Source organism: Coptis chinensis, chromosome 2, assembly GCF_015680905.1.
Source record: "Coptis chinensis isolate HL-2020 chromosome 2, ASM1568090v1, whole genome shotgun sequence".
NCBI classification, from domain to species: domain Eukaryota; kingdom Viridiplantae; phylum Streptophyta; class Magnoliopsida; order Ranunculales; family Ranunculaceae; genus Coptis; species Coptis chinensis.
This window is the reverse complement of record NC_141457.1, coordinates 113,702,278-113,728,356: the sequence shown is the minus strand read 5'-3', so window position 1 is coordinate 113,728,356 and position 26,079 is coordinate 113,702,278. Positions and strand designations below refer to the sequence as shown.

Below are 26,079 nucleotides of genomic sequence, written 5' to 3'. Positions count from 1 at the left end.
ACTTAACCAAGGCCCAAAATTTCGATATCGGTTAATATATCGGTGTACCCAAAACCGAGATATATCGGATATATCGGATATCTCTGATATCCTCGGTTTTGTTGGTGACCATCCAAAGTTTCTAAAATATCGGATATCTCACCGATATACCGGATATTCACGATATATCTGGATATATCGGATATTTCGAAATTTCAATATTAAATTATTAACAATTGGTCAAAAGTCAACACGAATATATTTAATAAATATCGATTATCTCGGGCGATATAAACTTTCATATCGGAAATTCGATATATCCGAAAAAAAGGGGTTCAGCCGCGGTGGATATTTGTAAATTGACAGTACCAAACGAGATATATCGGCGAGATATCGGATATCTCGGCGATATTTTGGGCCATGTACTTAACTACCAACAAGTGCGTTGCTTGTTGACATTGCTCGGAAAAAAAAATATATATATAAGGATGAGGAAACTGGAAAGTATGAATCGTTCCTGGTACAATACTTGTCAATATTGAGGATGCATATCATCTCAATTATGAACCACAACGAAATTCATAGAGTGATAGACACTGAAGAGAGGTAAGGACTAAGGACTAAAGACCCAAATGACGAAAAAGGAATTAATGAATCATCCTTATCTTGTGTTTGGAGTGGCATTTTCTCAGATATGGCTTGGGAATGTCGGTAGAGAAAGTTACTTTCTACTTCAGCGTCATATGGACCTCCAGACCTCATGATCTGTCATCCTTGATAGCCTCTCACCCATTTGGTTTAAGGTATTATTAATGTTATATTTCATAAGGTTTTATCTAAAGAATATGTCTAGATTAAAATTTCTGGTTTACGATTGGTTTTTTTCCGTTTAGTCATATTGCTTTCTCTGTTTTTTTTTATTAATAGATTAAGAAAAAATTGAAAAGTTTTTTAACATTTAATTTTATTACTTGTATTTTTTCTCCTTTTCCAAAAGAGTTTCTTCATTTTCCATTTGCTTATTTTCGTCTTAACATTCAAAGAGTATGTGTCATGCCATCACATTTGTTTCCGTCTGTTTGTCATCGTATTTGGGCTACCGTTTCAGACGTTGTGCTTGTGGTCAGTTTGTCGAATAGTAGTCTGTAGTTGCTTGATAAATTTTTATGAGCAAATGCTTGTAGCACACTTAAAAACACAAAACTGGGGAAAAGAACCATCCCCATCCCCCCTAAAGAGTGGTAACATTGGGAGTTTACATCGGATATAGATATTTGCTACATGATTTTCTGACATACGTTGATGTTCATTTTGTCCGTGGCAGCATGGTTCTTTCTACATGATAGTTCTTTCATTTTGTATAGTTTGGTAATTGGGAAAGAGTAACTACAATTAAATTGTACATTCCCAACCCTTTCTACATCATTTGTGAGCAAATAAAAGGCCTTGCCTTCGCAAGCAGAGTAAGGACCGCAATGAAAGAAGAGAAGCAACGAAGGTTTCATGAGACCCTGCTCAACATACTCTACCCCCAGCAGTCATCGCCTCAAGTAAGCCCTAGTTATTAGAATTTTGGTTTCTCAATTTCGTTATCTATGAAAGTGAATTTCTCCTACTGCAGAGAGATTTTAGTGGAGAAGAACCAGCCGCAACTGTTCATGACATGGGTATTTACCCAGATCCCAGTTTAGGTAATCACATAACTCTATGTTTGACTATAGATTTTTCATAGTATAATCTCGATATTCACATACAATTTCCTGGTAAATTCCATAATTAGATGTTTCTGAAGATTTAGAAGAAAAGAGCTCGGATAGTAGTAGTGATTCTGGCTCTCATCAGAAGAAGCTCACAAGAGCTCAAAGGAAGAGAATTCGAAAGAAGAAACTTAAAGAAGCGGCTTCCCGTCGAAGAAAGATGATTGGGCCTCTTTTACCTTCAACCAATGGCATACAAATTGAAGAAGACAATGAGGTGGAACCCCTTAACTACCTCCATGAGAATACAAATCAACAAATGAGTTGTGGTGCTGTTCAGGAACCAAATACTGGTAATGACCATCAAGGTTAGAATTAGTATGAAAATTTTGTTTTGATTCGTTAAGAAAATGTTTATGATTTTGGTCTGATGGAGTTGTCTTTGATGCTGTTGTTCTTTCAGGAGAGTCATTTGTTCCTACTGCCCAAAACAGACGGAAACACCGAAGGATGGCAAAAAGACTTACCTGTAATAGTTCTGAAGTTGCTGCCTTTAATCACGTTCATCTTTCTTGCAGCAGCAATGGAGGAATTGCACCATAGTAGCTAGTGGACCAAAGAAAATAAGAAATGGTTCGTCCACACGGAAAACGTTGAAGGCAGCTAATAGATTAATGGAAAACGTTGTTCAACGCGACTTCTCTAGCGTTTTTTTTTTCCTCCTTTGAAAGGAATTACCCCTTGGGAGACAGTCTCTCATGTTGTTGATGATAGAGTGAAGAGAGCTGGTATCAAACTAGCGTCTAGATGCCGACTATGTAGAAGAAATGAAGAAACAGTGGAACACATGTTATGGGATTGTCCTACTGTCAGGGAAATTTGGGATTGGTTTGCAGGAGTCTTTGAAGTTAGGATCACAAATTATAGTTTCCGAGAATTGATCAAAGCAATTAACAATAGAAGCCCGATTGTCAAAACACTATAGAATGCCGGTGTGGTGCATATCACGGTGTAGGTGTGGAAAACTAGAAACAAATTTTTTTTTGAAGGGAGATCTTTCAACAAAGATCGATTCAAAAGAGATATTCTTAAGGAAGTGAAAATAGTATCGTGGCTGTCCAATGCCACTATGCATAATACTGTTCATGAACTGGCATTCCTTCACAGATTGGGAGTCACTTGCAAGCCTGCAGTAGTTCCTATAATCAAAGAAGTCAAGTGGATCCTGCCAGAAGACGAGGAGATAAAAGCCAACACCGACGGCTCCTCTATTGGCAACCCAGGTAATGGAGGTGCGGGTGTTCTCTTTAGGGATAAAGAAAATCAGAGACTAGGTGTTCTTGCACAAGGGCTTGGAGTAGTAACAAACTTTGAAGCAGAATATTGGGCAATCATCTTGGCAGCAGAACATGCCGTGCGTAGAGGATGGCTGAAGTTATGGATAGAATGTGATTCATTGGCTGTGGCTCAAAGCCTTATGGGAGAGAACACGCAACATTCTTTTATTCGTAATACTACTCTTTTGCGTGCAAAAAAAAAAAGATTGAAGCAAGGGGGTGATTACTTGGTTAGTATTGTAGAGTATCAGAAGATCTTTGTGAATGATTTCCCTTGTTGAGGCCACTGGTGGATTTATTAGCCCTAAATTCAGGAATCAGGACTACCATAGTTGTCATGCAATTTTTTTTTAAGGATACTGAAGATTCAGTAATGATGATAGTGATCTCTAAGCAGGAGTATCATAATTCTCAGTCATATAGAACTTTTGAAGACTTTAAAAATCCTGGTTCTCTAATCAGTTTCGGTTTCACAACGATTTCAAAAGAGCTTTCCAACGTGATTAAATCCTGTTAAAACGCTGCTGTCATCTGTAGGCTGTGAAGTTTAACCTTGTTTCCCTACTTTTTGGTAGGGAGCAGCAATTGACGTAGAAACCAAAAAGTAACCAGCGAGATTTGAGATACAAAGTTTATCACACGCAACAGTTTACGAAAAGACGCAACAGTTTACGAAAAGTGTTTATGGCATTATGGCAAAAGAAACAACTAGTCTACAATCACATACTATCAGGGGTCAAAATAGCAAATTGAATGAACATATCTTCATATCAGCAATGCGTAGATGTTTTGGTCTGTATAGCTGAATCAAGGGGTTTTACTGTCTATTCTGGTGAGAAAGATTAGAGAACTTTGATGAGCTGAACCGTTCATCCTGTGAGAGGATTGAGTCTGGGCAGCCATCTGACTTCAACTTCAGATTTGAACTAATAACAGAGCCCCTACTTAACAAAGCATGGCGGACCGGGAAAGAATAGAATTAATTACTCATAGGTTTATTCATAATAATTAATTAAAAGTCACATTGGGTGAGGTGCGTCAAAATCTAAACAGATTGTTCATTCAGATGAAAAGATATTAGATATTCATGACATCAATACAAAAGAAAATTTATTTTATTGGATTGAAATTGATTAACCAAAATTTCAAGACAAACTTTTTCGTATTTTCTTTTTCAATAATAATTCATGACATCAATTTTGTATGTCGATACTAAATGTGTGGTCTTCAGCCGCTTTGGACGCATTTCGGTCCTAAGCGAGGACCGAAGTTTTTCTCCTTGGCAATAGACGTACCCATAATACAAAATATCAGGATATGAGTATTTATCGATATTCAATTTCTGGATATGTATCGTGGATATATCTTCATTTTTGGAGATATTTGACATTGTTTCACATACAAATATCATAGATATATCTAAAATATCGATAAATATTGTTAATATTTTTTGATATATTATGATACATTATTTATATTTATTTAAAATATAATAGTAAATATTAAATAAGATTGTTATATATATAAAATATCACTAAATATCTTTAAATATCATCAAAATATCACCGATATTTATAATCGTATATATCTCTGAACATATCGAGATATTTATATATCTTTCTTTGAAATCTTGATAGATATGGGCGTACCCATTATTCGTATCCCATCCAGAGCCGGGTCATTTTTGATAGAAAGCAACTCGTTCAAAGAAACGCTGAATAAAACACGCAGTTTAATAATATCTCAATTATTAACCACATTTATAACATTACGGTTGGCGGGCCGCTGCTATTATTATCAAATTTGCTCTGTTTTTCTTCTTCGATAGCATAAGTGCATAACTAGTAAAGAAGCCCATCCTATTTTCCTACAACATTCCCTTGAACCGCTTCGCTTTATGTTAGTTTCAATGCATTTTATTCTTCTACTTGTGCTGCTTCTACTGGAATGCTCTTCTTTTCAAGTGGTAGCACTCTTCCGTTCAAAAGTAAGAACTCTACCAGGTTATCAAGGTCTGCTCCCGTTCCAACTTGAAACCGGGTGAGTTCCTAATTACTTACTATCTCATATTTATGTCTTGTGCAAACAACATGATTACATAGCAAAAAATGCTAAAGCAAATGAAACACATGTTTAAATTATATTTGCACATTTTTAATTGGTGAAGTTATGTTCCAAATTCAGATACGTTAATGTAGATGAGTCAGATGGCGTGGAACTATTCTATTACTTCATCGAGTCAGAAAGGAACCCCAAAGAGGACCCTCTTATGCTTTGGCTCTCAGGAGGCCCTGGTTGCTCAGCTCTCAGTGGACTTGTTTTGCAAATAGGTGATCCATGTTTTTTCATTAATCACATTATATCAAACCAGAATCGAAGGGGGTTTCTCTTCAACAGATCTTCAATCTCGTTACCTTGTGTTTCTAATGACTATTTAACCGTTGTAGCAATCAACAATTAAGTGTCAAAGCAAACACCCTATGAGTTTTAGAATACTTGAGCATTGGCAGATGTACTTGTAAAAGAGGTGGATACTACAGTCCCATAATCCTTTGGTTCCATGTAGGTCCATTAAGGATCAACAATGACTACAGTGGGAGCGGCTTGCCTTCATTTGTGTTAAATCCATACTCTTGGACAAAGGTATGATTGAATGAAGCATTTTAAGTCATTTCTGTTTGTGCTAATATGGTTCTTGTAAAGCCATTTTCGAGGGTGATCACTTTTAAAGGTTCTGCTATTGATGTGGTAGCAATGAACTTCCAGGTTTGCAGCATTATCTTTCTAGATGCACCTGTTGGTACTGGATTCTCGTACTCGAGTAGTTTGCTGGGATGGAACAGCAGTGACACAAAATCATCTAGACAAACTTATATCTTCTTAAGAAAGGTGGGGAAGCCCTTCAGATACACTTAGCTCATGAAAGCCACATAAATATATTCGTCGCTTTAGAGTCTGTGGAAGTGGACATAAAAAGAAAGAGATATAGAAGATATACTGAATAGTGAATAGTGAATTCGTTCGAATTGGTATGTGTTGGCTCTATAGGTTGCTCTGCATTATTGACGTTGAAGTCAAAAGGAGATTCACGGATTCCTAAAATGCTAAGTGGCTCATGTCATGTTATAGTACTCGATGCCAAAAGTTCGAAAAACAAATGCAAATCACACGGTTCACATCAGCAGCAGTATGCTCACATCTCTAGATGACTAGAGCCTTATATATGAGCAGTTTTAAGTTTTAACAGGACATACCAAATGCCCCCTTCCTCAGTATGAGATAAATTGTTTACTGCACCTGCCTCATTGACACGATATTTTTAGTCCATCATGCAAGACATCAATGATCTATCACAACATCCTGTCCAAGTGTTTTTTATCTATGGATTTTGCAACTAATTGGAATGATCTTTGGCTAGTGGTTGAATGATCACCCAGAATTCAACAGCAATCCACTTTATATTGGCGGTGATTCATATTGTGGCATTACTATTCCAATCATTACCAAGGATATAGCAGATGGTGAGTTTTTGTTACTTTGGGTCATCCTACAAATTTAATTTTTCTTTCCCAGCCTCCCAGGTTTGTTTTAACATGTGGTTAATGGTTGCGTGGCAGGTATTGAAGCTCAGCACAAACCACTCATCAATCTGAAGGTACATACTTTGAAGTGAATTCTAATGCATGTTGTTGTGTAATCTTAAGAGTTTACTCTGTGTCTTCGCATTGTGTTGTTTATTCTTCATTCTCTCATTCAAAGGATCCTGTCACTGGTCACTTTGCATAAGATGGCGCGTATTAAACATGTTATTTTCAGTTTAAGCTTGAATCTATCGGTCTATGGTAATGCCCCAGGGATATCTATTGGGGAACCCACTAACAGATAAGTATTTCGATGATAATTCAAAAATTCCATTTGCTCATAGGATGGCACTTATAACAGACGAACTCTATGAGGTAATTCTATTCTCCACAATACCTTCCAATTTCTTGAATTCTGTCCTTGTATAACTTGCTCTTCTTGAGGTGCAAGCGATATTTACTTTTATCACTTTTGCAGCTGACGAAAAGGAGTTGCAAAGGAGAGTATGTAAATGTGGATCCTAGGAACGTCGAATGTGTTAAGAATCTTGGAGCTGCCTTAGAGGTGGGAGTGCGACTGTGCGAGGATTTTTCTCTCTTCCTTGGGCTTCTAAGTTTTAAGTCCTCTTGGAACTGTCAAAGACATGTAAAATCAAATTTTCTTTTGCGTTTAATAGTGGGATAAAAGGGTGAACAACGACCATATTTTGGAGCCCAACTGCAATCTTACGGAGCCCAACTGCATTTCGGGTCCCAACAACTGCACTATACAGTTACTTTTGGAAAGAAGGATACAAGGAGATCGTAGATCCCTTGGAAAGAAATTTCCAGCTTTGCTTTTCCCCGAGTCTGAGTGCAGGGTAAGTTTCGTCCCGTTCACTAAGCTTGCATGTAAGTATGTTAGTGCATACTCTTCACATGCTAAGAAGTTTTCAGAAATACCTAATCATTCACCTTCACCATATAGGGTTTTACGCATCTGTCCCTCGTGTACTGGGCTAATGACGATAGTGTTCGCAATGCTCTCCACATCAAGAAGGTATGATTATTTAACAGCTATTGAAAGAGCGAGGTGGGATATAATTAACATCAATTCGGAATTCTGTGATGACATTCAGGGATCAATAAACACATGGGTAAGGTGCAAAAAAGAGGTGTTACCTTTGGAAAGAGACGTTCAAAGCAGTTTAATTTATCATCAGAATCTCAGCACTAGAGGCTATCGTGCTTTGATATACAGGTGTATATCTCTCACCTTCCCTTTATATGCTAAAGGTTTAAGGGTCAGCAAGTTTATTCTAGTTTCGTTCTGTTGAGTTGTCAACTAAAGAAAATCCATTGTCAATTGGTTACATTTCCAATCTTTTGTTGAATTGCTACAAATACTAATTTTACTTTTCCTTGCAGTGGGGACCATGACAAGGTTATAAATCACTTGGGTACCCTAGCCTGGATAAAATCCCTCAACTATTCTATCATAGATGACTGGCGACCGTGGTTCGTCAGTGGTCAAGTCGCAGGGTAAACTTTTTAGTTACAACTTACAAGTTTCAACCACCTTAGTCTTCTCTACAAAATCTGATAACTAGCAGTATATTCTTTTCCCAGCAGGTATACGATGACATATTCTAACCGCATGACGTTTGCAACTGTTAAGGTAAGAATGTACCTCTCCTTAATTCTGTTATTAAGTCTAGTAATGATATGATACATTATGCAATCCAATATTCTGTATTTGCTTCTCCAGGATGGGGGACACACGGTTCCAGAATACAAGCCAGAGGAATGCCTTGCCATGTTATCTAGGTGGTTATCTTACAATCCTCTGTAGTTGAGAGTTGAGACACAACTTGTTGCGACCGCACTATTATTGATGGCATCGTGACGTCCCCATGCTCACCTCGACTATGCGGGAAAACTCTTTTATTTTTGTGAACTCCTTTTTATTTGGTATTTTTTTATTGGCCTATGAATTCTTGGTGTTTGCACTTACTAGTTTGTCTCTTATTTGAATTTGGAAACCAAGTAAGCAACTTGTAGAAGCAAGATTACAAAATAATCCACAACTACTTTGGAGTTTTGGTAGTAAGTGTAGTTTTCATCTGCGGTTTCTTTTCCAAGTTTGCAGTTTCTAACTTGTTGCAGCCTGATCACATCAGCATTTATGTATGATACGTTGATACGTATCTAGTTCTAGTGTAAATTCTGTATAAAGAGACGTGAACGTTTGAAGATGTGAACCATGGAAACTTTAATTGAGCAAACGAACTTATCCGAAAAAAGAATTGACAGGCTCGAATTGGGTACAATAATATCCTAACGTTGCAGCCGCCAGAGTTCTGTAAATTGACAGGCTCAACGCCGTAAGTTTTGTAAGGTAGCATGTACTTAACTACCAACAAGTGCGTTGCTGTGACATTGCTCGGAAAAAAAATATATATATAAGGATGAGGAAACTGGAAAGTATGAATCGTTCCTGGTACAATACTTGTCAATATTGAGGATGCATATCATCTCAATTATGAACCACAACGAAATTCATAGAGTGATAGACACTGAAGAGAGGTAAGGACCAAGGACTAAAGACCCAAATGACGAAAAAGGAATTAATGATCCATTAATGAATCATCCTTATCGTTAGCATCTATAGTGATGAGCCAAAATTTTCTGTCCTTGTGTTTGGAGTGGCATTTTCTCAGATATGGCTTGGGAATGTCACTAGAGAAGGTTACTTTCTACTTCAGCGTCATATGGACCTCCAGACCTCATGATCTGTCATCCTTGATAGCCTCTCACCCATTTGGGTTAAGGTATTATTAATTTTATATTTCATAAGGTTTTATCTAAAGAATATGTCTGGATTAAAATTTCTGGTTTACGATTGGTTTTTTTCGTTTTGTCATATTGCTTTCTCTGTTTTTTTTTTACTAATAGATTAAGAAAAAATTGAAAAGTTTTTTAACATTTAATTTTATTACTTGTATTGTTTTCTCCTTTTCCAGAAGAGTTTCTTCATTTTCCATTTGCTTATTTTCGTCTTAACATTCAAAGAGTATGTGTCATGCCATCACATTTGTTTCCGTCTGTTTGTCATCGTATTTACCCAGATCCCAGTTTAGGTAATCACATAACTCTATGTTTGACTATAGATTTGTCATAGTATAATCTCGATATTCACATACAATTTCCTGATAAATTCCATAATTAGATGTTTTTGAAGATTTAGAAGAAAAGAGCTCGGATAGTAGTAGTGATTCTGGCTCTCATCAGAAGAAGCTCACAAGAGCTTAAAGGAAGAGAATTCGAAAGAAGAAACTTAAAGAAGCGGCTTCGTGTCGAAGAAAGATGATTGGGCCTCTTTTACCTTCAACCGATGGCATACAAATTGAAGAAGACAATGAGGTGGAACCCCTTAACTACCTCCATGAGAATATAAATCAACAAATGAGTTGTGGTGCTGTTCAGGAACCAAATGCTGGAAATGACCAAGGTTAGAATTAGTATGAAAATTTTGTTTTGATTCGTTAAGAAAATGTTTATGATTTTGGTCGGATGGAGTTGTCTTTGATGCTGTTGTTCTTTCAGGAGAGTCATTTGTTCCTACTGCCCAAAACAGACGGAAACACCAAAGGATGGCAAAAAGACTTACCTGTAATAGTTCTGAAGTTGCTGCCTTTAATCACGTTCATCTTTCTTGCAGCAGCAATGGAGGAATTGCACCATAGTAGCTAGTGGACCAAAGAAAATAAGAAATGGTTCGTCCACACGGAAAACGTTGAAGGCAGCTAATAGATTAATGGAAAACGTTGTTCAACGCGACTTCTCTAGCGTTTTTTTTTCCTCCTTTGAAAGGAATTACCCCTTGGGAGACAGTCTCTCATGTTGTTGATGATAGAGTGAAGAGAGCTGGTATCAAACTAGCGTCTAGATGTCGACTATGTAGAAGAAATGAAGAAACAGTGGAACACATGTTATGGGATTGTCCTACTGTCAGAGAAATTTGGGATTGGTTTGCAGGAGTCTTTGAAGTTAGGATCACAAATTATAGCTTCCGAGAATTGATCAAAGCAATTAACAATAGAAGCCCGATTGTCAAAACACTATAGAATGCCGGTGTGGTGCATATCACGGTGCAGGTGTGGAAAACTAGAAACAAATTTTTTTTTGAAGGGAGATCTTTCAACAAAGATCGATTCAAAAGAGATATTCTTAAGGAAGTGAAAATAGCATCGTGGCTGTCCAATGCCACTATGCATATCTGCATGAACCTGGCATTCCTTCACAGATTGGGAGTCACTTGCAAGCCTGCAGTAGTTCCTATAATCAAAGAAGTCAAGTGGATCCCGCCGTAAGATCGAGGAGATAAAAGCCAACACCGACGGCTCCTCTATTGGCAACCCAGGTAATGGAGGTGCGGGTGTTCTCTTTAGGGATAAAGAAAATCAGATACTAGGTGTTCTTGCACAAGGGCTTGGAGTAGTAACAAACTTTGAAGCAGAATATTGGGCAATCATCTTGGCAGCAGAACATGCCGTGCGTAGAGGATGGCTGAAGTTATGGATAGAATGTGATTCATTGGCTGTGGCTCAAAGCCTTATGGGAGAGAACACGCAACATTCTTTTATTCGTAATACTACTCCTTACTTGCGTGCAAAAAAAAAAGATTGAAGCAAGGGGGTGATTACTTGGTTAGTATTGTAGAGTATCAGAAGATCTTTGTGAATGATTTCCCTTGTTGAGGCCACTGGTGGATTTATTAGCCCTAAATTCAGGAATCAGGACTACCATAGTTGTCATGCAATTTTTTTTTAAGGATACTGAAGATTCAGTAATGATGATAGTGATCTCTAAGCAGGAGTATCATAATTCTCAGTCATATAGAACTTTTGAAGACTTTAAAAATCCTGGTTCTCTAATCAGTTTCGGTTTCACAACGATTTCAAAAGAGCTTTCCAACGTGATTAAATCCTGTTAAAACGCTGCTGTCATCTGTAGGCTGTGAAGTTTAACCTTGTTTCCCTACTTTTTGGTAGGGAGCAGCAATTGACGTAGAAACCAAAAAGTAACCAGCGAGATTTGAGATACAAAGTTTATCACACGCAACAGTTTACGAAAAGTGTTTATGGCATTATGGCAAAAGAAACAACTAGTCTACAATCACATACTATCAGGGGTCAAAATAGCAAATTGAATGAACATATCTTCATATCAGCAATGCGTAGATGTTTTGGTCTGTATAGCTGAATCAAGGGGTTTTACTGTCTATTCTGGTGAGAAAGATTAGAGAACTTTGATGAGCTGAACCGTTCATCCTGTGAGAGGATTGAGTCTGGGCAGCCATCTGACTTCAACTTCAGATTTGAACTAATAACAGAGCCCCTACTTAACAAAGCATGGCGGGCCGGGAAAGAATAGAATTAATTACTCATAGGTTTATTCATAATAATTAATTAAAAGTCACATTGGGTGAGGTGCGTCAAAATCTAAACAGATTGTTCATTCAGATGAAAAGATATTAGATATTCATGACATCAATACAAAAGAAAATTTATTTTATTGGATTGAAATTGATTAACCAAAATTTCAAGACAAACTTTTTCGTATTTTCTTTTTCAATAATAATTCATGACAAATGTGTGGTCTTCAGCCGCTTTGGACGCATTTCGGTCCTAAGCGAGGACCCAAGTTTTTCTCCTTGGCAATAGACGTACCCATAATACAAAATATCAGGATATGAGTATTTATCGATATTCAATTTCTAGATATGTATCGTGGATATATCTTCTTTTTTGGAGATATTTGACATTGTTTCACATACAAATATCATAGATATATCTAAAATATCGATAAATATTGTTAATATTTTTTGATATATTATGATACATTATTTATATTTATTTAAAATATAATAGTAAATATTAAATAAAATTGTTATATACATAAAATATCGCTAAATATCTCCAAATATCATCAAAATATCACCGATATTTATAGTCGTATATATCTCTGAACATATTATGATATTTATATATCTTTCTTTGAAATCTGGATAGATATGGGCGTACCCATTATTCGTATCCCATCCAGAGCCGGGTCATTCATAAAACACGCGGTTTAATAATATCTCAATTATTAACCACATTTATAACATTACGGTTGGCGGGCCGCTGCTATTATTATCAAATTTGCTCTGTTTTTCTTCTTCGATAGCATAAGTGCATAACTAGTAAAGAAGCCTATCCTATTTTCCTACAACATTCCCTTGAACCGCTTCGCTTTATGTTAGATTCAATGCATTTTATTCTTCTACTTGTGCTGCTTCTACTGGAATGCTCTTCTTTTGAAGTGGTAGCACTCTTCCGCTCAAAAGTAAGAACTCTACCAGTTATCAAAGGTCCGCTCCGTTCCAACTTGAAACCGGGTGAGTTCCTAATTACTTACTATCTCATATTTATGTCTTGTGCAAACAACATGATTACATAGCAAAAATGCTAAAGCAAATGAAACACATGTTTAAATTATATGTGCACATTTTTAATTGGTGAAGTTATGTTCTCAGAGAAAATTTCGTTTTCTCACGATCGATCCAGGCCAGAATGAAGCGCGACTTCGCTATTTCATGACTCCGATTTGATTTAGCGCGACCAGCTCAAAGAAAGGCTTAACCAGCTCATGGCTTTAACACATGCGGCGCCAGAGGGGAGTGGCGCCAGGCCGCTTTTTTTCTCCGCGTGGAGGCTTACAAGAATCAGTGAAATTTTGGTTTTGGTATAAAAACAAAATCGATCTTTGGAAAACCTAACTTTTCCAAAACAAGAAAGAGAGTGATTACAAGAGAACAATTCTTTGTGAGTTGAAGTGTTCATTCTTTGTGAGTGAATCGAGACTTATGTCTGTTACTCGGGACTTGTAGTAAAGCTTGGATCTCGCCCGGTGTGGGCGTAGCAAATTCGTCGAACCACGATATATCCTTGTCTTGTGGTTGGTTCTCTTTTGCATTAATTGTTTTACTTTATATGCTTGTTATTTGATATTGAGAAGTGTTGGGATATTGCTTGGAGGTGTTGAAGTCTTGTCTAGTGTGAAGGATTGATCGTTGTGTAGGATTGATCCGTTTGTTGTGGGGTAACGTTGTTTCCGCAGTTAATTATTCACAACAATTGGTATCGGGCGAGGTATACGACCTAGGATTTTGAGTTTTGGTAAAGAACCATAGTGCTCGAAATTTATGTAGACAAGGTGTTCGATAAAATTCCTGAGTGAGATAATTTTTTGGGTTATTGTGTGTGACTTGAAAAAGGGGCTCCCAAGATGTCAAATGCTAGATTTAAAGTAGAGAAGTTTGATAAAGAAGCAAAAGAAAAGATGGCGAGGGTGATGTCGAGATGAGATGACTTCCACAAGCAAGTGGAAGGGTAGTTCGAAGAAGCCTTTAAAACATGTCTGATTGCTTCAATTGCAAAGAAAAGGGCATTATCTATGTGATTGCTCTAGCCGAAAAAGAGTAACAAGATGAGTGGTAAGTTTGAGAATGAGGATGTTAGTGAAGCAAGTCTTAAAACCCGATAAGGGATGATGTAAGATTTTCGGTGTCTACACAAGACGACCACATGACCGATACATGGATTCTTGATTCGGTGTTCCTACCACATGTGTCCAAATAGGAAGTGGTTTGCTACCTATGAGAACTTGAGTGGAGGTTCCGCTTTGACGGGCAATGACGCGTTGCTTGTAAGGCGGTTGGGATTGGAACTATACGGGTCAAGATGCATGATGGTGTAGTGAGGACTTTAACCGATGTGAGACATGTTCCCGAGTTAAAGAAGAACCTTATTTCTCTTGGTACCTTGATTCCAAAGGCCACAATTTTGTGGGAAATGGTGGAGTCCTAAAGATTCTTAGTGGCTCTCTAGTCATTATGAAGCGGTCAAAGACATGGAAACTTGTATACTTTGTTGGGTAGTACGTTGATAGGTGATGTAGCAAATGGGTACATGTAGTGATGATTCCGAGTGCACAAAATTGTGGCATATCGCCTTGGGCATATGAGCAAAAGGGATTGTCCGAGTCAGGCAAAGTTTGGGACTCTTGAAAGACTTGGAGAAACCAAGTATGGAATTCTCATGAGCATCGTGGTCTATGGCAAGCAAAGCAGAGTCAAGTTCGGTACAAGCAAGCACAAAGGCGAGAGGCATCTGGATTATGTGCATACGGATGTTTGGGGACCTTCTAGAGTGGCTTCTAAGGGAGGAAAACGGTATTATGTCTCTTTTATCGATGATTATACACGCTATGTGTGGGTATATATCTTGAAGTCCAAGGATGAAGTTTTGAGACATTTAAGAAGTGGAAGGCAAAGGTTGAGAATCGCACAAATAGGAAGGTGAAGACTTTTCTGAGTCGACAATGGTAATCGAGTATACATATAGGCCTTTCCAAGAGTTTTGTGCGAACAAGGAATTGCCGCATTAATCGATGAAACCGAGGGCACGGCGCGCCAGAATGGGTTAGCAGAGAGAATGAATCGACGACGTTGTTTTGAGAAAGCTAGGTGTTTGCTTTCCAATGCCAATCTTGGCAAAAGAGTTCCGGGCGATCAAATGGCCATGGCGTGTTACTTGTATAATAGATCACCGGTTCCGTGATAGATCGCAAAACACCTTATGAGGTGTGGACAGGGAAACCGGTGATTATGGTACTTTTGCGAGTGTTTGGATCTAGTGCTTACTACCACATGAATGATAGTAAACTTGATTCTAAAGCTAGGAAAGCAATATTCTTGGGCTATGCAAAGGGAGGAAAGGGATACGGATTGCGGGTGTCTAGAGAACCACAAGTTCCCGGGTCGCCATGAGGTTACCTTTGATGAAACCCGGTGCTATTTTTTAGCAGTAGGAGAAGGCCGGAAATAGGGTGATTCTATACAATCTCAAGTGATTGAGATAGAAGCGTCGAGGATGCTAAAGAGAGTGAGGTTCTTAGTGAAAGAACTATTCAACAAGAAGTAGAGTTACAACAACCTGAAAGAAACAAACTTTGGCTAGATCAAAGCCAAAGAGAAGTGTGAAACAAGTTATGAAGTCACGGGCATGATAAGCCCGATTGAAGCATTATGGTGTGGGACTCGGTTGCCTACGCGATTGAATATTGCAGATGATGAATCAGATAGCTTCAAGGAAGCTGTTAGAGATGCTCATTACAGAGATTGGTCGGTGGATATGCAGAAAATGGTGGAGGCTCGTGACAAGTTTTGTACTTGGCAATTTGTTTCATTGCCTAAGCGGCAAATGTGGTTTTGGGTTGTAGAAGGTTCTCTATGGAGTTGAGTTCCAACATTGGTTGGAGGTACTCCACAAATGGTGGAGGCTCATGCATTGTTGATTGATGCCTTTCGTAGGCATGGCCCTTTGTGGGCGTGATTGCTCTTTGTGAGCATGACTCTCTGTGGAGATGGCTCTTTGTGAGCCTGACACTCTTTGTGGGTGGCTCTTTGTGAGCAAGACACTCTTTGTGGGTGGCCCTTTGTGGGCATGACTCTTTGTGGGTGGCTCTTTGTGAGCATGACACTCTTTGTGGGTGGCTCTTTGTGAGCAAGACACTCTTTTGTGGGTGGCCCTTTGTGGGCATGGCCTTCGGGCGGTTGACCGCGAAGTTACGGATGGATGTGTTCTTCTTTGGATGTGTTCGGCTTGGTTTTATGTGTTAAAACCTCACCGAGGTGGAGAATGTAGAGAAAATTTCGTTTCTCACGATCGAGGGGCGCCTTCGGAGTGGGCGCGACTTCGCGCTCATGACTCAGTGATTTTAGCGACGACCAGCCAAAGAAGAAGGCGACCAGCGCCATGGCTTTAACACATACCGCGGCGCAGAGGAGGGTAGCGCGCCCGCCGGAGCTTTTTTCTCGTGGGCTTCATTTGATAAGAATCATGAAATTTTGGTTTTGGTATAAAACAAAATCGATCTTTTGGAAAACCTAACTTTTCCAAAAAAACAAGAAAAGAGAGTGATTACAAGAGAACAATTCTTTGTGAGTTGAGTGTTCATTCTTTGTGAGTGAATTGAGAGACTTGTGTCATTACTCGGACTTGTAGTAAAGCTTGGATCTCGCTAGTGTGGGCGTGAGGCAAATTCGTCAACCACCGATATATCCTTGTCTTGTGGTTGGTTCTCTTTTGCATTAATTGTTTTACTTTATATGCTTGTTATTTGATATTGAGAAGTGTTGGGATATTGCTTGGAGGGTGTTGAAGTCTTGTCTAGTGTGAAGGATTGATCGTTGTGTAGGATTGATCCGTTTGTTGTGGGTAACGTTGTTTCCGCAGTTAATTATTCACAACATGTTCCAAATTCAGATACGTTAATGTAGATGAGTCAGATGGCGTGGAACTATTCTATTACTTCATCGAGTCAGAAAGGAACCCCAAAGAGGACCCTCTTATGCTTTGGCTCTCAGGAGGCCCTGGTTGCTCAGCTCTCAGTGGACTTGTTTTGCAAATAGGTGATCCATGTTTTTTCATTAATCACATTATATCAAACCAGAATCGAAGGGGGTTTCTCTTCAACAGATCTTCAATCTCGTTACCTTGTGTTTCTAATGACTATTTAACCGTTGTAGCAGTCAACAATTAAGTGTCAAAGCAAACACCCTATGAGTTTTAGAATACTTGAGCATTGGCAGATGTACTTGTAAAAGAGGTGGATACTACAGTCCCATAATCCTTTGGTTCCATGTAGGTCCATTAAGGATCAACAATGACTACAGTGGGAGCGGCTTGCCTTCATTTGTGTTAAATCCATACTCTTGGACAAAGGTATGATTGAATGAAGCATTTTAAGTCATTTCTGTTTGTGCTAATATGGTTCTTGTAAAGCCATCTTCGAGGGTGATCACTTTTAAAGGTTTTGCTATTGATGTGGTAGCAATGAACTTCCAGGTTTGCAGCATTATCTTTCTAGATGCACCTGTTGGTACTGGATTCTCGTACTCGAGTAGTTTGCTGGGATGGAACAGCAGTGACACAAAATCATCTCGACAAACTTATATCTTCTTAAGAAAGGTGGGGAAGCCCTTCAGATACACTTAGCTCATGAAAGCCACATAAATATATTCGTCGCTTTAGAGTCTGTGGAAGTGGACATAAAAAGAAAGAGATATAGAAGATATACTGAATGGTGAATTCGTTCGAATTGGTATGTGTTGGCTCTATAGGTTGCTCTGCATTATTGACGTTGAAGTCAAAAGGAGATTCACGGATTCCTAAAATGCTAAGTGGCTCATGTCATGTTATAGTACTCGATGCCAAAAGTTCGAAAAACAAATGCAAATCACACGGTTCACATCAGCAGCAGTATGCTCACATCTCTAGATGACTAGAGCCTTATATATGAGCAGTTTTAAGTTTTAACAGGACATACCAAGTGCCCCTTCCTCAGTATGAGATAAATTGTTTACTGCACCTGCCTCATTGACACGATATTTTTAGTCCATCATGCAAGACATCAATGTGTTGGGGATTATATCAATACCAATCGATTCCCCCACTACACAGATAACTTGTATTTGAACACAATTCAACTCCGGACAAAATCTAAATATCAACTACAACCTATACTAACATGCCCAACTCGCTAAACAACTATCAACAACAAATAATAATGTAAAGCAGTAAAAGCAAACCACAACACAAAGATTTACCGTGGTTCGGCCAATGATGCCTACTTCCACAAGAGCCAGTTCTTAATAAAGTGGGAAGGAAGATTACAATCTCTCCTTACAGTCTCTCACCTTACTAGATCACTCTTTATCTCTTTACGAGGGTTGTATCTCTGCGTAAAGGTTCACTCTCTTTGTTTTAGTCCGGATTCCAATCCTTTTCCTCGACTTGTTAGGTTAGGTTTTCCAAAACCTTGATTTTGGTTTTATCTCCAAAACCAAATTCGAATCTTGTAAGCAAAGGCCCACGAAATTAGAGCGAAGCTGGAGCTTCTTTTGGCGTAGCGCTTCAATGTAATCGAGTTCGGCTGGTCGCCCTCTATGATAGCTGGTTAGCCTCTATTCTATCGGAACTCGAGCCGAAGTCGCGCTTCTATATCCGAAAGCGCTTCGCCTCGAAATCCGGCGAATTAAGCTCCGTTTCTCTCCATTTCGGTTTTTTCTCCTCATGTGAGGGATAACTCGACAATCTCCCCCCGAGCGGTGGGGGTTACCTCCATGCAATTGCCAAATCAGCAGAGGAGGTGTCGCCATTCCCAAGAATAGCACAACAAACATCAAACTTACCTTTCGGTAAGACTTTTGGTCATCATATCCGACCCGTTCTTGTCGGTATGGATCTTCTCGATACACAAATGCTTGTCTTCAAGTACTTCTCTAATCCAATGATAACGACGTGTATGTGCTTGGATCTAGAATGAAAACTTCGGATTCTTGCTCGAGTGGATGGCGCCTCGACCGCCACATAGAACTACATTTTGTTTTCGCTTTTAAATTCTAGTTCGTCAAGAACCTCTTCATCCATAGCAACTCTTTGCAACACTCGTTGGTCGCAATATACTCACTTCAGAAGTGGAGAGGCAACACACTTTTGCAACTTAGATTGCCAAGAAACCGCTCCCCGCAAAACCGGATAACCGGAGGTGGACTTCATCGAGTCAACATCACATGCCCATGCATCGGTGATTAGCGCTTCAAGTAAGGGCTTACTTCCACCAAAGCACAAACATGATTTGGAAGTGCCTTTGAGATATCTCAATATCCACTTAACACCTTCCCAATGCTCTTTACCCGATTTGACAGAATCGCACAACCCCAACGGCGAAAAGCAATATCCGGTCTAGTACACACCATGGCATACATCAACCGCCTAATCGCTGGATGCATAAGGAATCTTTTTCCATCCGACTCTGCTCATGCTCACCCTTAGGACACATCTCTTTGGTCATGCTGAACCGCCACCCAAGCGATTAACCGACCGGGTAGGCTTGATCCATGTTGAATCTCTTCAACACCTTTCAATGTAGCTTTCTTGAGAAAGCCACAACTTCCCACTCTTTTCATCACGAGTGATCCGCGATCCCAAGTATCCGCTTTGTTTTGACCCAAATCCTTCATCTCAAAGGACTTACTCAAGTCTTTCTTGACTTGGATATCTTGTTGATGTTTGGGCCAACTATCAACATATCATCCACATACAAGAATAGCCACAATGAAATCCCCATCGGAAATCTCGAACAAACACACAATGATGGAAGCGGACTTCTTGTATCCTTGCTTCGCCATAAAGGAATCAAACTTTATGTACCAATCGTCTCGGTGCTTGCTTTAACCCATACAAGCTCTTTATCACTTGCATACTAGGTGCTCCTTTGCCTTTGACCTCAAACCCCCTTGGTCCGGTCCATGTAGACATCTTCTTCAAGGTCTCCATGAAGAAAAGTCATCTTAACATCTAGTCTGCTCAACCTCTAGGTTCATACTTGCGGCCATACCCAATACCACCCTGGGATAGAAGTCATCTTTACTACAGAGAGAAAATCTCATCAAAGTCAATCCCTTTTCTTTGACCGAATCCCCTTCACAACAAGGCGAGCTTTATGCCTTGGGTGAGGATTGTTCTCCTCATGCTTGACTTTGTATATCCACTTATTCTTGAGAACTTTTCTTCCCGTGGGTTTCTCAACTAACTCGTAAGTGTGATTCTTATGCAAAGAATCCATCTCGTCATGCATGGCCTTCAACCACTTTTTTTATGCGTACGCTTCAAGTGCCTCTTGATAGTACATAGGTTCTCCACCATCCGATAGTAGATGCACGCATTATGTGGTGGATACAGTTGAAGCTATTCTCCTCTGTCGGACCTCCTTGCCCCATCCGGCCGGGTGTGCCCGGGAGGTTGCACTTCTGCTGTTCGGTGGTGGTTCATGCATCTCATCCAGATCTTCTATACCAATAGGTTCTATCCCATCATGAGCAATAGGATTCTCATCATGAGCTTCAAACTCATGGTTCTCGCAGATTCTCAATGCCTTTCGCGACGTTCCACGGTAGGGAACTTCGGTTCTCGAATCAACAAGATCATTGGTGAAAGCCTCAGAACTTCTCACCTCCTCAAAGTCCGCTATGGTTTGGTCTTCTAAGAACACAACATCTCGACTTCGGATTACCTTCTTGTTAATCGGATCATAGAGTTTGTAACCAAACTTTTCATCTCCATAACCGGAAAAATGCAACCGCGGCTTTGTCATCAAGCTTGGATCTCTCATCCCTCGAATATGCACAAATGCCCCGCGACCCAAATACCTCAAGTATCCATAATCAACATCTCTGCGACCATACTCTCTCGGATAGTCACTATTGAGGCTTTCTTCGGGTGACGGGTTGATCACATGCACGGTCAGACGCATGGCTTCGCTACCCAAGTAGCTTATAGGTAGCTTAGAGTGAGATAGCATGCATCTCATCCCTCTGACAATGCGGTTCATTCTCTCTGCTATTCCATCTGTTCCCGCGGTGTCTTGGGAACGGTGCGCTTCATGGCTTAATCCCATGACTCGGCAATACTCTTCAAATGGCCCAATGTACTCACCCCCATTATCCGGCGAATACACTTCAACAACTTCCCAGTCTCTCTTTCCACCATCTTTGTGGAATTTCTCAAACACGCGCCAAGTACTTCATCTTGGTCTTGGTGACTATAGGCCCATATCTTTCTTGACGCATCATCAATGAATGTCAAAATCACGGCTCCCCACTGGTGGGACTTCACTCATAGGACCACATAAGTCCGTGGTGCACTAGCTCAAGGACGATATCCTTTTGTGAGGCGGGAATCTTTGGAAAGACACCCCGCGTGTTGCTTTCCTACCAAACGATGAGTACATGTATTTAAATGTGTACCTTTAATGTCCGGCAAGGCCTTTGCTTAGCAAGAACTTCCATCCCTTTTATGCCCGTGTGACCACGGTCTCTTGTGCTACGATTCGGATGAAGCTTCTTCTTACGCGATTCGCTTCGCTTTACACAAACTAGCGTGTTTTGTAAAGAGAGCAAGTTTTCTTTCCTCCGGCCGCTACAATGGAACATCCGCTTTCGGTTTCCATACCCGTTACCAAAGCGAGTTTACAAAGCCATCGTCATCTAATTTCCGGCCGAAATTAGGCTTAACCGTATGTCGGGGACATGTCTTACATCCTTGAGTGTCAAGGTGTAGCCGACATTGGTTTCTACATGAACATCTCCAATGCCTATAATCTTGAGACTCCATCGTTACCCATCCTTACTTCACCATATTCACCACATGTTTGTAGGTAGTGAAGAATCCCTCGCGGCGCGTGTGGCGGATAGGATGCTCTGTATCTATCACCCACTCAGATCGACGACATGAGGTACTAAGACAAAGACACCACAATCGACACAATTCCCACCTGGAGTCGCCGACTAGTGCGGTAGTATCTCTGCTGTGTTTCCGTTCCTCGCACCATGTCTTCATGTACCGCGGTTATTCTTCTCATCCCTCTTCGGTCTCGCGACTCATATCCGAAGTGGCCTTTTGTGGCACAATAGTAACATTGCCTCTACGCTTTAGGAGTTCTAGCTTCACCCCTAGATTTATACTTAATCATCACCTCTAGAACGAGATGGTTTTCGGCTCGACCTCTCCCCGTTTCTGCGTGAAAAGGATCTGCGAGTGAGAAGAGTCGCTTCTTGCACTCCTTCTAGTCTCCTCATTCAACAAAGGCGTGGTAGCCATCTCCATGGTAACAATTCCATCCTTGGTCGCTCCATGTAGAGAAACCGCTAATGTCTCCCAACTTTGGGTAGAGCCTAGTAGAAACAAAGCCTCAACCGTCTCCCAAATTGATCTTCATCAAATGCATCGATTGATGATATTACGCATACTTCATTAAGATGCTCGGACATTGAAGAACCTTCTTGGTGCCCGTTAATCCGCAAACTTCTTAACGACTAGCACTTTGTTTCCACGTCAGGCTTCCTCCTCATAAAGGTCTTCGAGTTTATTCCATAGATCAAGGTCGTAGTTTCTTGGGCCACATGGTGAAAGACAATCGTCGTCAATCCATTGTCGAATGTATCCAATCGCTTTTTCGTCAAGCTTTTTTCCCTCGGCCTCATCGCCTTTTCTTTTTACGGTTTTACTCCCCTCATTCTCATGGGAAGTGCCAAGTCCTTTCGGTATAGCAAGTCTTCCATCTTGGCTTTCGGATGGTGTAGTTCTTCCTATTCGGACTCATCATAACGAAGTGTTCACGGAATGGTCCATCTCTACAAGTTATTTAACCTCAAATCTTCTCTCGGGAATTTTTCAAAACACCCGCCCGATTAAGATTCGGATAACACCCTAGGCTATTCTAACCAAGGCTCTGATACCACTTGTTGGGGATTATATCAATACCAATCGATTCCCCCACTACACAGATAACTTGTATTTGAACACAATTCAACTCCGGACAAAATCTAAATATCAACTACAACCTATACTAACATGCCCAACTCGCTAAACAACTATTAACAACAGATAATAATGTAAAGCAGTAAAAGCAAACCACAACACAAAGATTTACCGTGGTTCGCTAATGATGCCTACTTCCACAAGAGCCAGTTCTTAATAAAGTGGGAAGGAAGATTACAATCTCTCCTATAGTCTCTCACCTTACTAGATCACTCTTATCTCTTTCTGTGGTTGTATCTCTCAGAAAGGTTCTCTCTTTGTTTTAGTCCGGATTCCAATCCTTCCCGACTTGTTAGGTTAGGTTTTCCAAAACCTTGATTTTGGTTTTTATCTCCAAAACCAAATTCGCGGAATCAGAAAGAAAGGACCACGAAATTAGACTGGCGGCTTCAATGTCTTGGAGTTCGAGGAATTGGTCGCCTCTATGAGCGCTGGTCGCCTCTATTCTATGGAACCGGCGAAGCGCTGAAGTCATTCTATCTGGCCTGGCCTCGACAAATCGAAGCCGAATTCGCTCCGTTTCTCTCCAGCTCAGTTTTCTCTCCTCATGTGAGGGATAACTCCAACACAATGATCTATCACAACATCCTGTCCAAGTGTTTTTTATCTATGGATTTTTCAACTAATTGGAATGATCTTTGGCTAGTGGTTGATTGATCACCCAGAATTCAACAACAATCCACTTTATATTGGCGGTGATTCATATTGTGGCATTACTATTCCAATCATTACCAAGGATATAGCAGATGGTGAGTTTTTGTTACTTTGGGTCATCCTACAAATTTAATTTTTCTTTCCCAGCCTCCCAGGTTTGTTTTAACATGTGGTTAATGGTTGCGTGGCAGGTATTGAAACTCAGCACAAACCACTCATCAATCTGAAGGTACATACTTTGAAGTGAATTCTAATGCATGTTGTTGTGTAATCTTAAGAGTTTACTCTGTGTCTTCGCATTGTGTTGTTTATTCTTCATTCTCTCATTCAAAGGATCCTGTCACTGGTCACTTTGCATAAGATGGCGCGTATTAAACATGTTATTTTCAGTTTAAGCTTGAATCTATCGGTCTATGGTAATGCCCCAGGGATATCTATTGGGGAACCCACTAACAGATAAGTATTTCGATGATAATTCAAAAATTCCATTTGCTCATAGGATGGCACTTATAACAGACGAACTCTATGAGGTAATTCTATTCTCCACAATACCTTCCAATTTTTTGAATTCTGTCCTTGTATAACTTGCTCTTCTTGAGGTGCAAGCGATATTTACTTTTATCACTTTTGCAGCTGACGAAAAGGAGTTGCAAAGGAGAGTATGTAAATGTGGATCCTAGGAACGTCGAATGTGTTAAGAATCTTGGAGCTGCCTTAGAGGTGGGAGTGCGACTGTGCGAGGATTTTTCTCTCTTCCTTGGGCTTCTAAGTTTTAAGTCCTCTTGGAACTGTCAAAGACATGTAAAATCAAATTTTCTTTTGCGTTTAATAGTGGGATAAAAGGGTGAACAACGACCATATTTTGGAGCCCAACTGCAATCTTACGGAGCCCAACTGCATTTCGGATCCCAACAACTGCACTATAGAGTTACCTTTGGAAAGAAGGATACAAGGAGATCGTAGATCCCTTGGAAAGAAATTTCCAGCTTTGCTTTTCCCCGAGTCTGAGTGCAGGGTAAGTTTCGTCCCGTTCACTAAGCTTGCATGTAAGTATGTTAGTGCATACTCTTCACATGCTAAGAAGTTTTCAGAAATACCTAATCATTCACCTTCACCATATAGGGTTTTACGCATCTGTCCCTCATGTACTGGGCTAATGACGATAGTGTTCGCAATGCTCTCCACATCAAGAAGGTATGATTATTTAACAGCTATTGAAAGAGCGAGGTGGGATATAATTAACATCAATTCGGAATTCTGTGATGACATTCAGGGATCAATAAACACATGGGTAAGGTGCAAAAAAGAGGTGTTACCTTTGGAAAGAGACGTTCAAAGCAGTTTAATTTATCATCAGAATCTCAGCACTAGAGGCTATCGTGCTTTGATATACAGGTGTATATCTCTCACCTTCCCTTTATATGCTAAAGGTTTAAGGGTCAGCAAGTTTATTCTAGTTTCGTTCTGTTGAGTTGTCAACTAAAGAAAATCCATTGTCAATTGGTTACATTTCCAATCTTTTGTTGAATTGCTACAAATACTAATTTTACTTTTCCTTGCAGTGGGGACCATGACAAGGTTATAAATCACTTGGGTACCCTAGCCTGGATAAAATCCCTCAACTATTCTATCATAGATGACTGGCGACCGTGGTTCGTCAGTGGTCAAGTCGCAGGGTAAACTTTTTTAGTTACAACTTACAAGTTTCAACCACCTTAGTCTTCTCTACAAAATCTGATAACTAGCAGTATATTCTTTTCCCAGCAGGTATACGATGACATATTCTAACCGCATGACGTTTGCAACTGTTAAGGTAAGAATGTACCTCTCCTTAATTCTGTTATTAAGTCTAGTAATGATATGATACATTATGCAATCCAATATTCTGTATTTGCTTCTCCAGGATGGGGGACACACGGCTCCAGAATACAAGCCAGAGGAATGCCTTGCCATGTTATCTAGGTGGTTATCTTACAATCCTCTGTAGTTGAGAGTTGAGACACAACTTGTTGCGACCGCACTATTATTGATGGCATCCTGACGTCCCCATGCTCACCTCGACTATGCGGGGAAAACTCTTTTATTTTTGTGAACTCCTTTTTATTTGGTATTTTTTTTATGGGCCTATGAATTCTTGGTGTTTGCACTTACTAGTTTGTCTCTTATTTGAATTTGGAAACCAAGTAAGCAACTTGTAGAAGCAAGATTACAAAATAATCCACAACTACTTTGGATTTTTGGTAGTAAGTGTAGTTTTCATCTGCAGTTTCTTTTCCAAGTTTGCAGTTTCTAACTTGTTGCAGCCTGATCACATCAGCATTTATGTATGATACGTTGATACGTATCTAGTTCTAGTGTAAAT

The 26,079-nt window shown here is 39.8% G+C and overlaps 3 protein-coding genes and 1 long non-coding RNA gene across 12 annotated transcripts in view; 3 read left to right on the top strand and 1 right to left on the bottom strand.

Annotated features, from left to right (window-relative positions):
- Positions 1–422: 422 nt before the first annotated feature.
- On the top strand, positions 423–3,370 carry LOC147520941 (uncharacterized). 5 transcript variants are annotated; one of them, XM_086592453.1, is made up of 5 exons: positions 423–782; positions 1,442–1,529; positions 1,601–1,670; positions 1,772–2,044; positions 2,140–3,370. In XM_086592453.1, the coding sequence occupies exons 1-5, from the start codon at positions 685–687 to the stop codon at positions 2,277–2,279; spliced, it is 669 nt and encodes a 222-aa protein (XP_086448579.1). In that variant the 5' UTR covers positions 423–684; the 3' UTR covers positions 2,280–3,370. The 5 variants fall into 5 exon arrangements, with proteins under 5 accessions (XP_086448579.1, XP_086448580.1, XP_086448578.1 ...); XM_086592454.1 differs by having other exon boundaries at positions 426–782; positions 1,760–2,029; XM_086592452.1 differs by having other exon boundaries at positions 426–782; positions 1,760–2,044.
- A 1,294-nt stretch (positions 3,371–4,664) lies between these two features.
- The window catches only part of LOC147520934 (serine carboxypeptidase-like 7), a 51,459-nt gene continuing 30,044 nt past the window's right edge, over positions 4,665–26,079 (top strand). For 4 of the 5 annotated variants that reach the window (XM_086592446.1, XM_086592443.1, XM_086592447.1 and 1 more), the window contains exons 1-14: positions 4,665–5,053; positions 5,198–5,343; positions 5,580–5,656; positions 5,780–5,902; positions 6,432–6,534; positions 6,631–6,668; positions 6,868–6,969; positions 7,073–7,159; positions 7,272–7,454; positions 7,562–7,633; positions 7,713–7,834; positions 8,002–8,115; positions 8,203–8,251; positions 8,342–9,404. In XM_086592446.1, the coding sequence (XP_086448572.1) occupies positions 4,911–5,053; positions 5,198–5,343; positions 5,580–5,656; positions 5,780–5,902; positions 6,432–6,534; positions 6,631–6,668; positions 6,868–6,969; positions 7,073–7,159; positions 7,272–7,454; positions 7,562–7,633; positions 7,713–7,834; positions 8,002–8,115; positions 8,203–8,251; positions 8,342–8,425 (1,443 nt within the window). In that variant the 5' untranslated portion in view covers positions 4,665–4,910 and the 3' untranslated portion in view covers positions 8,426–9,404. The remainder of the gene's footprint in view (positions 5,054–5,197; positions 5,344–5,579; positions 5,657–5,779; positions 5,903–6,431; positions 6,535–6,630; positions 6,669–6,867; positions 6,970–7,072; positions 7,160–7,271; positions 7,455–7,561; positions 7,634–7,712; positions 7,835–8,001; positions 8,116–8,202; positions 8,252–8,341; positions 9,405–26,079) is intronic. The other variant, XM_086592448.1, reaches the window with a different exon arrangement.
- LOC147520940 (uncharacterized) lies at positions 8,516–10,845 on the bottom strand. The gene is made up of 2 exons (XR_015212922.1): positions 10,244–10,845; positions 8,516–10,069 (listed from the first exon to the last, which is right to left on the bottom strand). It is a non-coding gene; the product is annotated as an uncharacterized LOC147520940 (long non-coding RNA).
- On the top strand, positions 14,034–25,956 carry LOC147520939 (serine carboxypeptidase-like 18). The gene is made up of 14 exons (XM_086594352.1): positions 14,034–14,098; positions 16,947–17,211; positions 17,250–17,405; positions 17,529–17,651; positions 23,710–23,812; positions 23,909–23,946; positions 24,146–24,247; positions 24,351–24,437; positions 24,550–24,732; positions 24,840–24,911; positions 24,991–25,112; positions 25,280–25,393; positions 25,485–25,530; positions 25,621–25,956. The coding sequence occupies exons 1-14, from the start codon at positions 14,034–14,036 to the stop codon at positions 25,702–25,704; spliced, it is 1,560 nt and encodes a 519-aa protein (XP_086450478.1). The 3' UTR covers positions 25,705–25,956.